At 26.1% G+C, this 15,034-nt stretch overlaps 1 protein-coding gene across 2 annotated transcripts in view; it reads right to left on the bottom strand.

Annotated features, from left to right (window-relative positions):
- Nucleotides 1-15,034, bottom strand: part of Calpc (calpain C) — a 37,331-nt gene that overhangs the window by 11,097 nt on the left and 11,200 nt on the right. The window contains exons 3-4 of one of the 2 annotated variants that reach the window (XM_074244953.1): nt 14,261-14,330; nt 3,988-4,270 (exon numbers count right to left, since the gene is read on the bottom strand). In XM_074244953.1, the coding sequence (XP_074101054.1) occupies nt 3,988-4,270; nt 14,261-14,330 (353 nt within the window). Of the gene's footprint in view, nt 1-3,987; nt 4,271-6,478; nt 6,570-14,260; nt 14,331-15,034 lie in introns of those variants that run through there. The other variant, XM_074244955.1, reaches the window with a different exon arrangement.

The raw sequence follows: 15,034 nt of genomic DNA, 5'->3' as shown, positions 1-15,034 counted from the left end.
AAAAAGAAGATTTAATAAAAAAAATTTTGAAGAAAAAAACGTCCCGATAAGTTAATTTTTGAAAAAGTTATGGCAATTTAAGCCACGCTGTCCATACTCTGCTGGATTTTTAATTTTTTCGAAATGTAAAGCAAAATTTGAAAAAATTTCCTATGCAAAAATAGAAAAATTCTTTATGTTTTTTTCGCCATGTAGTCATTATCATTATATTAAATAAATTTAATGATTGATTAGATATGACGATGTATTTAAATTAAATATTAAAAATGGAAGAGTAGAACGTGATGGTGATGATAAATCAATTAACTACGTGATCCTAAAACACTGGCTACTTGAATTGTGTTATTAAACAGTGAATATATTAACATGATTATTATTATAGTGAGTCAATAATATTTATCAGTTACTAAATATACATTTGTTTGTTTATATTTATATTTATATATAAATATTGTGAATGTATGTTGTAGATCCGTGCATCAATTTAATATGCATCGTCATGTACGTTTGATTCATGGCATGATAAATGTGGTTGGAAGCCGATTCGATCCGAAGGAATTTCTCGATTGAAGTAAAAAAAAAAAAAGGCTTTAAATAAAAAAATATACGAATGAGCGAACGAAGAAGATCATTGGACTGCTATGCTTATACTGACCAGTACAGGAAGAACAAGAAATACCGATCAAGTATAAAATTATGATAATAAAAATAAAAGTATTGATATAAAAAAGGCTTGATAGATAAAAACGATTTATTATTGTTTACGATAATCGATAATATATCGTGGATTGTAATTTATAAATATATTTTTGGGAAATTTAAAGTTATAAATAAGTTTTAATCAGTTGGATTGAATATTAATTATATGTGTTGCTAAAGTGAGCAATATATTTTTTTAATGACTCAAAAAATCTTGAAATTTAATCTTTTATTTGAGGGGTTATTCTGCTTTGTAACTTTTAAGAAAAAAAATTTTTTCTTAGGCAAAATATTTTTTTTTATGAAAAAAACTTTAAATGCGTTTATCTCAGAATTCCGGTTTTTTGATTGTCGTACACAGAAAAAAAAATTTACTAGAATCAAGTAAAAAATTTTGAAGAATTTTATCTTCTTGATTTGAGTAGAAAAATTCTTAAACTAAAAAAATTTTTTTTTTTTCAAAACAATGAAATTCTTCAAAATTATTTTCTTAGTTTAAGAATTTTTCTCTGGAGTGTATTTCTATTTTTTACGCTGAATAAATTTTATATTAATATCTACAATAGTTTTTAAGTAAAAAAATCATGAACATTGGCTTTTTTTTTGAGCGCGGGAACTAGAATGACCTCTTAATTTTTGTAGAATAAAATATTATTAACTTAAGTGACAGGTTGACATTTTTTAAGCGTAATTACAAAAACATTTATCGCGAATTTTTATTTTGACGAGTTTAAATAGTTAACTTTCATTTTTTTTTGTTAATTGTTTAATAATGAACAGAGTAATTTGATGTTAACTGTAAGTATATTATTTCTTGAGTCGTTTTGAAAGTATCAAGTACACTTTCATTGACATTGTGTTTTTTGTTGTGAAAAAATAGGCCTAAGTGAAGAGATTAAAGCTGAAGTTATTACAAGAACGTGATGCTCTATTAACTGTAACAATAGATAATTGAAATTGAAACTAAAAGTAATTATAATTATCACATCGTAAAATAATTACTGCCTAATTATGATAAATATTTAAATAAATTAAAATAACGGCTTGTTAAAATAGCTTTTTGTCACACCCATGTTCATTAAAGCGAATTTTTTTTTTGTAATTAAAAAATATTATAACACTAAATATTTTAGTATTATTACGGAATCTATAATAATGGATAAAAAAATTTTAATTATGTAATTAATATGAATTACGTTTTCTTCGGAAGAATATTTAGAAGGTTGTAATAATAATTTATTAGAAAAGATTTCATTATAATTATAAACGTATGAGTTACGGTAATATTTCTTATGAATAATGTATTAAAAAAACACTTTTTAAATTTTTTATACTTCTCAGTTCTCACTATTGAATTTATGAATTTTTATTTTGGCAGGTATTGGCGGAACAAAAAAAAATTTAGTTGTATTACGAGTTGAAAATGATGAATTAATAGCTTTATTAGAATTTTTTTCAATTGATGCCTGATGTTTATATTAAGTTTTGTTTTTTGAGCTTGCTGTTATTTTGTAGGTTTTAAATTATAAAATATGTGATTCGTAATTCGAGAACGTTGTTACAGACACACCTGTTTACGTTGTCCAGGTTGACTTTCATTCAAGTGAAACGCTGGCGATTGTTTGGAAAGGTGACAATTAAACAGTCAATGAACTCTGTCAACTCTATTGCTATTTTCAAATAAATTTTGAATTAAATATTTTTAGTTTGGTTATCAAAAACTTAATTTTTATAAAGTATTTCGGTAATTATTTACGAGAGAGGTTTATCATTTTAATTTTCATTTTCTTGAACGAAATTTTTGTTTTTTTATTTTGATATACTTTTTTTTGAAAAATATATAAAAAAAAATGAATAATTAAAAAAAAAAATTAATTACCACAATTTTAACAAATTTTCAAAAAAATTTATAAATTTAAAAAAAGATAAAATACAAATTTTGAGAGCCAAAATTTTTTTCACCATAAATTCCCCGTAAAACAAGCACAATAGAAAAAAAATAAAAAAATGTTAATTTTTCACCTAGATAGGCCAAAAATAGGTTTGACCCCACTTGTAAATAATTACCAATATTTCTTAGTTTTTATTAAAATAATTTTAACTTTCATGAAGAAAACTAAAAATTAAATAAAAATTTTTGTTTAGAAAATATTCAATCCAAAATAGTTTGACCTTCAAAAAGTGAATAAAAATGGCAACAAATCAGTCAACATTGATTGATAAGACCACGGCGAAATTATTAAATATTTGAACAGACAATTCTTAAAAAGTTTGTTATCAGAATTAAATTTATCTAAAACTAATTTATAATTTATATCTTTATTCGGTATTATCAATTAATTTTTATTCTGTAGAAATCAAATTATTCATTTAAAATTTTAGTTAAAAAATAAAGCTTTTAAATATTAAAAAAAAATAAATCTACTAAGAGATGTTTTGGTAAAAATTATTTCTAATTTTCATCTAAGAAAAAAATTTTTCAGTGATATCAAGTGTCTTCCTTAAACTTCAATGTTTTCACCGCATATTAATATTAATGTTATGGATTATAACAACAATATACATGATTTAAGAGCAAAGTACATCCTCGGTAAGTGGTGCAGTATTAAAAAAAACGTTGTTTTTTTTTTTCAGATAACCCTAATCAATACAAAAACTGTCTTGTGGATATTGTCTGGCTCGTTTGGAGTTGAAAATGATGGGACGATCAACTGGATATAAATTTTCCTTGTCTTCTCTCTTAGACTGAAGACTTGAAAGAGTTAACAGTCGTGATTGGTATTACGACCATTCCAGAGCCCTGAAGTAGAAGACCTGAGTACGTAAAGTCGCGGAGGTGGATCTTGTGCACCACAGTACACAGAAGAGAGTAGTCTGAAAGAGAGAAGTTACTTGGTGGCTTCCAAGGCTGACTTGAGTATCTTATCTTTTCTACCGTATACATTTTCTCCTTGTTGTTTTCTCTCAATCTCTTCTCCTTTTTTCATTATCTCTTCACTCTTTACTTCATACCTTTCTCACTCTACTTCATTCTTGTCTTCTTTTTAATACCTTTTTTATTTTATATTTTTTTCACCGGGGCTAACCGCCTTCTCGAGGTCGTGCTCGTAGTTATCAGGAGCGCAATCCTGGGTTTATAGTTCTTCCTCGTAAATCATTAAGTCAAACCTACATATTTCTCAAAACTTTATTTGCCATTATCATGTAATGCAAGCTTTTAAAAATCTGTGTAACTACTTTATTAAAGTAAAAATTAGTCGTCAGAAGTTGATCAAGTTAAAGGCTTACTTTGCATACGCTTTTTCCAGTAAAGCCGGCCAGAATTGGTCGCTATGACGGCTCTGGATGAAGGCAAGTCGACCGTGAACGGCTGGAAGACGATCATCAACCAGCACCTCCACCCATGCTCCGCACCACCATAATCGGAAACGGAAGACACCCGCATACTCTGTTGTCGGCGATCCAGACGCTTCTCCGAAGTTACCGAATCCCTGGTCTGCTGGTACTACTCGGTAAAATAAACCTTTACTGAGATGGAGGACTCCTAAACATGAAACGAGCCATTTGTCACCTGAAAAAAGGGATTAGTTGTCGTTATTATTGTCATAATTTACACAGAATGAAAGAAAGTCTTGAGTCAAGCGTAAATTTTCTCAAATCAAAAAAATCTTAAGGAAGATTGAAAATTTCTTGAACGAAGTTAAATTTTTTTAAGCCAAGAAAATTTCTTCTTGCTCCAAAATAACTTCGGTCTTCCTTACAATTTTTTTTTTTTTTTTTTTTGTAGATAATAGGGTTGAGTACATTTAGAGAAAAACATTTCTCCTAAAAAAAATGGCCATTGTTTTGATAAGAAATTAATTTGTTTAACAAATTCAACAATTTCATTTCTTACACAGTAAAAAGAAAAATGGATAAATTACATTATATAATGTAAACGTTGCGCTCCGTAGAGAAAACTGTAGAAATTAAAGTTTCAGAGTGTAATTATTACAGATTTTATAAGAATAACATTGTAGAATGTAATATTTACATTTCAATGTAATAATTACAATCTGAAACTATAATTTTTTCAGTTTTCTATACGGAGCGTCATGTTTACATTATATAATGTAATTTTTCCGCGTGTCAGAAGAAATCAAAATTTTCTCACAATAATAATTTTCTTGATGACAAAAAATTTTCTAGATTTAGGAAAAAACAATTTTGGATGAAAGTTTGCAAGTTACTTACCTAAAATTGTTTTTTTTTTCCAAATCAAAAAATTTTTTTCAACAAGACAGTTATTGTGAGAAAAATTTTGATTTCTTCTGCTAAGAAATAAAATTCTTGAAAATTTTCAACAAATTAATTTCTTATTATAATATTGCTCATTTTTTTCAAGATAAATTTTTCGTCTCTCAGTGATTAGCCATAATCAAAATATTGTTAAAATATCCATGTAGATCTGTTAATATTCTTACATGTACTTGATACTCTTCTATTTTGTATTTTTGCCACTCGGTCATTGCCTTGGCATTTAAATTAAATAAATAAATAAATAACTAGGTAGAATAATTAAAAATTTTAGAAGCAGAAAAATAATGGTCATGTAGAAAATTTTCCATTTAAATTTATAGCAATTGCATACGATATAAGAAACAAGAAACAACTAGTATAGCTCCTTTCGAACTTTTTGCAGTGTTCTTAGAAAAGTTAAGGGTCTTAAGGCGTGTTATATAGTACAATAAATTTAAAAATGAGTACTGTAAAAACCAAAAAGTACATTGTGAACTGTAAATTTTTACGAGAACGTCGCTCCATGTTCCAATGAGTTTTCAGTCTCGTCTTACCATTATTTTAAAACATTTTACGCCAATAACTTCAACTTTGAACAAAATTGTACGTTTAAAAATATTCAGAGAAATGTTTTACATTTTGCATGTAAAAAATTAATTTAAATAATACATCCGTTAATTTATTCGACATGTCATTGACCTGATTGCTAGATTTATAAGTAAATTAGGATAAAAATTTTCAGTAATAAAAAAAAAGTTTCTTACTCTCTACAAATTAAAAAAATAAAAGTCAAAATTTATTCGCCTATTAAACTAACAAACAATAAAAAATTATTAGCATAAGAATAAAAAGTAGCAACAACAGTCAATTTTAGCTTTGGAAATTGTATACGTCGTAAAAAATGAGTAGTTGTTATTAGTTATTAGTTTGCATTGTGATTTTTTCCGATTGTAAAATTTAAAACGAAACAGAGATGGTAATTATTTATTGCAAGCAGTAATTTTCTATTTAAAAGTTAATTTTTCTATTGTACACTGTCATTATCATCTTTTAACTCATTTTTTCGCATGAAAAAAAATTTACCTCGCAAATAAACTGTCATTGGGATTAACGGAGCAAAAATTTGTCCGAAAAAAGTATCGAATATCTTAATGTTAAAAAAAAAAAAAAAATGTTATATATCTCACGATCTTATTCTCGAAAGATAAAAACAAGTTTGTAAAAGTAAATCGAGCATAAAACAGATTAGACCTTCGAAAACGAAAGCCAGACTTAATGTCACTCGATTTATGTTTAAATTTTTTATTTGCAATTTTATATTACTATGTTAGACCAGACGGATTGAACAAAATAATGACTAATAACTAAAGCTAGAGACAAATGCCGTAGATAATTGAAGATTTATAGTAAACCATTAGGTCACAGCTCTTATTATCGTTTGATTACGTTTAGTTCTCTTTTATGCTTGGTATGTATAAGTATAAAAGAGAACTCTATTTACCAGCACAGTCATACATTACACTACACTACTTTCACTGTACTTAATATAACTGCAATGGACTGTTTATGTTCACTGTCTCATTGCCCCGAGGTGAGGACTAGAGACAAGTTAAGCAACGACCTGAAGAATCCAAAGTCAATTGTATCGGTGGGAAAATCCGTTGAATTTACTCTACTCTAATTTTTTTTTTTTTTTACTTCTTCATATATAATTACGTTTCTTTTCTTTAATTTTTATCGATTTTAAAATCAAACATGTTTTACAAAAAGACATTTTGATAATTTATATTTATTTATTTTATAATTATAAAAATTTTAAATTAAAGGTATTGTTCAATTAGAGGTTCGAAATTTTTTTTTTAATTTGTTACAAAAAAAAATAATATTAACAAATTTACGTAGAAATTTTGTAAAATTTATTATCACTTATTAACTTTAAAGTTACTTAAAAATTATATTTTATTCACGTAACCTTGCAGTCATTATTCGACTGCCGTGACTGTGAACTATAAATAAACAAAATTTTGATTTATTAAATAATGAATTTTCTTAAATTGCACTGTATTTTTTTAACTATTGACATTTTTTAAAATATAAACTCATTTCGACGTTAAACTCATCGAGACCTTTCATTTAAGTATCCACATATATTTTGATATATTTTTCATATATACATATATGTAATATATATAAATATATGAAAAATTGATGTGGGTACTTAAATGAAAGGTCTTGATGAGTGTAACATCGGGATGAGTTTATATCTTAAAAAATGTCAATAGTTCACGAGATAGAAGGTCATTTCTGAATTATGTATCTAAAGATCGAGCATTTTCAAATGCAGCCTAAATACTTATCATCATAAATTGACTATTGGCTTGAATGATATGAAACCATGAAAAGGCAGAACTTCAGGTCAAGACTTTTCCAACGATATCAAATTTAACCATAAAAACCTATTTTATCATATAAATACACTGGCCATAAAATTTTTCATATTCTCTTAATAATGAAGATGCACGGAAAGAACAAGATGACACTGGATATCACCCCAGATTATACTCAGTGATATCTGAGGTGAAAAAATTTTCAGATAGTAACTAGTATAATCCAGATTATACTGGGTGATATCTGGATTATACTCATTGTAATCTGGATTATACTAGCTACTATGAAATTTTTTTTCACTCAGTATAATCTGGGATGATATTCAGTGTCATCTTGTTTTTTCCGTGCGATCACTTAAAAAATTTTGCGAAACGACCTACAAACTATTAAAATTTTAGAAATCAAGTCGAAATTTGATCTTCATAATTTTGCAATTTTATTTCTGATTCAACGAAGAAACGAAATTTTCTACTATTTATAAGCTTGGAATAGGCTTAACGGAAATTAACATACTAAAATTTATTATAAATTGTGAGCTTCTAACTGACTGCACCTAATTTTCTATTTATTCTCAACTATTATGTTCCGCATGGGATTAAATTTACAGCAATAAATCTTTAAACATTTTTCTATTTAAACTCCGCTTCTTACATCGCTACAAGAGATATAAAAAGCAATTAATAAATAGAAAAAAAATATTTATTTATTTATAATATTCGTTCTGGGATCAGCGCAACTAATGATTTTCACAATTTTCTTTTATTTTTTATCATACTCGAAATAATCTCTGTAGATCGTATCTTTGTAATATTAAATTGTTTATTGCTAAAAGAGAGTAAATTGTAGAGCGATTGTCATTAGTAATTACCATTAAACACTAAAGTTTCATTTCTCAACCAACCAAAACATAAACATCAATTTTACACTAAAATTCAGTCGTATATTTTTATTTACCCGCATTATTTTTTTTTTATCTTACGAGCGATATAATATAATAATTCCACGGTTATACCGATAGTATTTACTTTCACTAAATACATTTCAACAGTTATAGTTATGATTTTATTCATAAACGTTACGATTTTTATTTCTCATCTATTTTTTTTTCTTTTTTTTTCCGCATGCGTTATCGCTTGTAGTTATTATAATATGTATACATAAGCGCGTACTGAATTTTTGACACGTAGAAAGCCGGAAAACTTAGCACCCATATAATTTAACATTTTAACGAAGATATATAAGTCATAACTGGTAATTAAAGTTAAACAAAATTTAATAATAAACTCTATTATACTAATTAAATTTCATAGGCATATTACGCTTTCACTCATTTTTATTTATAAATTTATATGCAGTTTTTTTTTTTTTTCTCTAATGAACCGAATAAAAGTAGTTCATGATTCACTCAATATCTTTCTCTCGGATATAATAGTAAGAGCCCTAGAGGCTTTTTTGTCACCGGTACTCGTGCAGGATAATTTTATTTTGTATTTTATTCAGTGCTTTATCTAAATTATGCTTTTAGGAGAGAAATATTATACGGTGAGACTTTTTCAAGGTTCATAACACTTTTTTGTCTATATGCTTTTATATTTAGCAGGAAAATATTACAAAATATAGTAATAGATAATTATAAATTATAAAATTCAAGAAAAAACTTTGCTATTAATTCATAAAAAATTCTGTTCATAAAAAAAAAAAACTTTTGATAGAATAACTTTAAATAAAAACAACCATTACTTACTTTTAAAAGTTAATATGTGTATAAGAAGAAGTAAGTGAAATTTTTAAAGATGATTTATTGAAGAAAAGTTTATAATAATTGTAAGATATAAAAAGTAAAAAGATGTATTGTTAAATGAAAAATTACTAGTTGTAATAAATGATTATATGTTTGAAGAAAAATACTATTTGTGATTGAAATTTTTTTTGTTTGCATGAAATATAATTTAGTTGTTGAGAGTTATTGATGATAGAAATTTAATAACCAGTAAGAATAGAAAATACAATGCAAATTAATCGGCATTGATTTTTTGTTTGTACATTGTAAATTTCACTATTATAATATTAAATAACATTTTTTAAACTTATTTTATGTTTTTTTTCTAAAATTTTATATTAATAAAAAAAACTATAAAAATAATTTTTTTTATTGTAAAAATATAAAAGTCTCTTATTGCGCTACAGTTTGTCCTCTTGAGTGCGAGAGAGAAACGAAAAGAATTTCTCTTTAGAAGGTTCGAGTAAATCTTACAGAAAAACACTTTTTTTATGTTTTTACTTTAATTAATACATAATTCATAATTTACTACGGTTAAATTTGAACTAGAACAATAAAAATTATTTTATAAGTTTTCTGAATTAATTTTTTAGTTTTAAATCACTCTTAACTAAATTTCAAAATTAATTATATAGTTTTTTTTTTAAGAATTTAGTTTTCGAAAGAATGAAGTATATTTTTTCATTAATTTATTTTCCTGTACGTGTACACAGAAAGAATAAGATGATACTGGATATTATCCCAGATTATACTCAGTGATATCTGCGGTGAAAAAAATTTTTCAGATAGTATAATCCAGATTATACTGAGTGATATCAGGATTATACTCATTGTAATCTGGATTATACTGGGTGATGTCTGGATTATACTCATTATAATCTGGATTATACTAGCTACTATCTGAAATTTTTTTTCACTGAGTATAATCTAGGATGATACTCAGTATCATCTTGTTCTTTTCGTATAGCTTTTTATGGAAGATTACATGCAATTTATGAAAACTAAAGTTATCAAAATTGTCACCTTTGGCGCTAGTTCTGCAGCCCTTGGAACAAAATCAAATATTTACGTTAGTCCTAATGTTTTACTTTTATTCTTTCATATAACAATTGTTATTCATAAAAGCTGACATAATCAAATGATGAAAATCGAAAATATTTATTATTAATACCAAACAATCGATTTCTTCATCTAACCTCAGACATCACTGTTTCAGTTTGTAGGTTATCGAGTCATCAATACAATAAAAATATTATAAACTTATTCTTATTATATCCTATTATTTGTATGTCAAAATAATTGTTATCGTCTTCTCATAAATCACTAACCGTCCGCCCAATCGACTAATGACGTAATGAAGTAAAAAGTAATTAAAGGTTAAAAATAAAAGAAAGTGTTACACGCGGAAGCAGTTGAGGTTAGATTAAGCTTACGGTGCAAGGTTATGTTGATTTATTGGGATTTGATCCTGAAGAAATAGCCTCAAGTGTTTTATGTGGATAATAATACTTCTATGAAGAAGAACATAGAACACAACAATCTTGATAATTATACTCAGTAGCTAATACTAAGTATAAAAGACATAAATGCACCTTTATAATTCTAATTTTCTATTTAAATTTCAGCTGATGGTCATCTATCATTCGCAATCAATCAAATCAGTAATCAGTAGTCGACAGTAAAGTGATGTATAGAGAGATAATTGATAACAACAATAAATTAATTGAAAAATAATAAATAACGATATAATTAAATGGTTTTTATAGTACACAATAGACGCGTGACTTGATTTAAAGCCGGCTATAAATAGGATAAGCATCTTAACTTTAATGATATACTTTTTGATTCATGACGCTATTCATTTGTTATGCGTAAGCGTTAGATTATTTTTATTTAGTTTTTCGCTTCTAGTCCTTTTTATTTTCCTTTTTCTGAGCTTCATACCCGCGCAAACTATATCATTACGCGCTATCGCAAAACATTCCGCCGGGCACGTTACCGAGGATATAAAAAGGACCAAACCGGAACGACCCGTTCTGTATACCTTTTTTTATTATTTTTATTATTTATTGGTAGCTTCTACTCCTTTAGCTTCGTGTAAATTTTATTTGCTTCTTCTCTTTCATTTCTCCATCTTCTTCACCGGGTATCAAGACTACACACAACTCTCCTCCTACTCAATTTATTTATCTTCTCTTCCTTCATCTATCCACCCAGCTATTTTTATTAATAAATTTTTTTATCCACTGCTTTTTATAAATATTAATTATGTTTACATTTTTGCTAGTGCGTAGATTATTCACTGGTTTGTATTTTTTTTTTTTTTTTTTTTTCTAAGAAAAATATAATCACTTAAATAACTAAACTATCATATTTCGGATATTAATATTGCTTTTCTTTTGACAGATTAAGCTGATTTTTCGGTCCTGACATTTTAATTTCATTGATAACTAAAGTTAAAGTACAAGGATACTATAAAAATATTTTTTTTTTTTTTTTATTAATCCATGAACAAGTTATTTAGATTTTATCAATACTCGTAAGTTTTTTAATTAATGACAATATGTTTTGGTTTGATGTGACAATTTTTTAAAATTTGATTTACATATTATTTTTTATTTGGTAATTATTTACAAGTGGGGCCACCATTTTAATTTTTATTTTTTTGAAAGAAATTTTTTTTTGAAAATTGTGATGTATATTTTTTTTTCAATATATAAAAAAATGAACAATTAAAAAAAATTGATAATCACAATTTTAACAAATTTTAGAAATTAAAAAAAAAATTTCTACATTTTTTAGAAAATTATGATATTCAACTTTTTTTTTTTAAATTGTTCATTTTTTTATGTACACGAGAGAACAAGACGACACTGGATATCATCACAGAGTATACTCAGTGATATCTGTGGTGAAAAAAAATTTTAAATAGTAGCTAAAAAATTCAGATTATACTCCGTGATATCTGAATTATACTCATTGTAATCCAGATTATACTGCGTGATATTTGGATTATACTCAGTCTAATCTGGATTACACTCAGTATAATCTGGATTGTACTCAATATAATCTTGGATGATATCCAGTGTAATCTTGTTCTTACCGTGTACTTAAAAAAAAAAAGAAATATAATAAAAACTTAAAAAAAAGATAAAATCGAAAACTTATTCAAAAGCATGAAAGCCAAAATTTTTTCAACTTTTGAAAGCAAAAAAGCTGTCGAAAAAGTTCACGATATTATTTATCATAAATGCGCCGTAAAAACAAGGAAAATAAAAATTTTCACCTAGATATAGCCAAAAATAGGGTGGACCCTACTTGTAAATAATTACTTTACATTCTTTTTGGTATTGTGAATGAATAAACTTGTTTTTACATCGATAAAAAAATTTTTAAAGGAAAATTAAATTATTCTTAGTTAAAAAACATAATTTTCTTTAATGTCTAATTTGAATTTACATCACGAAGATAATACACTTTTTATTTTCATATATAAGATTTATCTTCGTTAAAAAAACAAATTAGAACGAAAAAATTCTTGAATCAGGACATGAAAATAATTTTCTTCACTCAAAAATATTTCTCTTTAATCAAGTAGATTTTTTTTAAATCAAAAAAGATTCAAAATACTTATTCAAATTTCCAGTAAAAAATATATTCTTTTAATGACAAATATCGTAAAATTTATTCCATAAATTTGTTCTTTGATGCTGAATCTTTACCCGTGAATCAGACTTAAAAACTCTGACAGATGTTAGCGTAAGAAATTTATAAAAATATGGTTTTATCTCGAATACACTTGTTGGGGTCATTAGTAAGGTGATGCAAGCACATTCTGCTTGAGACCGCGAAATAGTAGTAGACTATAATGTATATCATTAAATAAATCTATTCATCATCGGAGATTGAAAATTTAAAACTCAAACAGTTTTTTTAGTTGTTAAATTTGAATTAGAGGGCGGGTTACTTTAGATTTTTCTTTATAATTTTAATTATAGTTATTCTGACTGGCGTAGAATTTCGAATACTTGAGAGTTATTTTAAAGCTATCACGTTTGTTTAAGGTTTGAAGTATTTGATTAAGTAATATAACTAAATAACTGAAGTGGTTTGATTTGTTAATCTCTTTCACTGGGTTAGTTAATCATTTTGTCATGAGTTGAGTCGTGTCACGCTTATTATTATTTTTATAATTTTTTTAGCTTGTGCTTAATATATTTTTTTTATTTATACTGATGTCTACTTTTAATAATGTATAACAATTATTTAATGATTAAAAATAAATAAAATTAATAATAAAATGAAATTATCTTCTCAACTAATGACAATAATAATAATAGTTCCAGATTTATAGATACTTAAGTAAATTGTCTACCCGTATAAAAAAAAATCGTTTTAAAATTGTCATTTGTTTAAGATCTTAAACGTGACACAAACCAAGCCTATTTTAAGACGCCAAACAAAAATTCCGAGACTAGATTTTTGAAATTTGGTTCTTGAATTTGTTATAAAAATAAGAAGATATCACAGCGACAGCTCCGGAAAATTATTATAGAGAGTCTTAAAATAGTCTTAAAATAATTTTAAAATCGTCTTAAGAAAATCTTAAAATAGTTGTAAAAAAATCTTAAAATAGTCTTAAAAAAATTTTTCAAGACTATTTTAAGATGAGCTAACAGCGACAGAGCCCCGGAACATTAAAAAGGATCGTTTTAAAAAAATCTTAAAATTGTCCGATAATAAATTTTCAACAATTTCAAATTCAATTTAAAAAGAGCGTACTCAAAAATGTAGTGGTTAGAAAATCGTCAAAAAATTTATTTTTATAATAAATTCGAGAACCAAATTTCAAAAATCTGTTCTCGGAATTTTTTTTTGGCGTCTTAAAAAAGTTTTAAAATAGTCTTGGTTTGTGTCACGTTTAAAATCTTAAACGAACGACAATTTTAAGACGATTTTTTTTTTACCTAGGTACTTATAATTTTTATTAAAAACCGAAAGGATATTTCATACAATATCAATTTCAATAAAAGTGATCTTTTATATAGAAATAAAAAAGCGATGTCTATCATAACATAAAATAAGGATAGTAAAGATAAATATAAATGTATTTACCCATTTTGCCAGGTATTACGTCGAATTGCGTGGGTGTATCGCTGACAAAAATCGGTCGATTGCATAGTTCCTGAGACAAAAATAAAAAAGTTATTTAATTATATAAGTCAATGATATGAATAAACAAGTAGTTTTGTAAAGTAAAGTGTATCACGTGTCACACACGATACATTTTAATTAACAACCCGTTAGCTGAAGACAGTCACCGCAAGAGTCTTCAGGTATGACGGGTATATATATATATATATATATAATATGAAGAATATATTATATATTATGACCGCAATTTGCCATGTTTCCGTCCTCTATACTTATCATTTCCGGTATTCAGCTGATACTTTTTATTTATTAATATTAATATTAAGAATAATAATAATAATAATAAAAAGTTTTAAATGTCTTAATTTCATAATTGTTAAATCTTGACTTCTAAATTTTGGATTGGGACTTAGGTTTAAAACAAGAGACTCATCAGCATGAAAGTTGAGCTCAACGATGCAGTAAAACGACCTTGCTATTAACCAGCCGTTTTCAGTTGCCACAAATATTACGCAGTCTAATCGTATTCAAAATCACCGACTGAATAACATTGAACGTCTCTTTGAGAACAAATGAATAGAACAGAACAGAACGGAATATATTAGAATAAGATGCAATAGAAAATGCAAATATAAATTTTATTACGCCAAGTTTTGTCTTGTGCTTCTATAACACTATTGTTAGCATTTTTTATCATTTTAAACCTTGCAAGAAAATTATTTGTAATAGTAATAC

Source organism: Cotesia typhae, unplaced genomic scaffold (genome assembly GCF_013202065.1).
Source record: "Cotesia typhae breed Kobodo isofemale line unplaced genomic scaffold, CoteBio_Ctyphae contig_44, whole genome shotgun sequence".
NCBI classification, from domain to species: Eukaryota; Metazoa; Arthropoda; class Insecta; order Hymenoptera; family Braconidae; genus Cotesia; species Cotesia typhae.
Note: the sequence above shows the minus strand (reverse complement) of the source record. Positions and strands in the feature narration are given on the sequence as shown.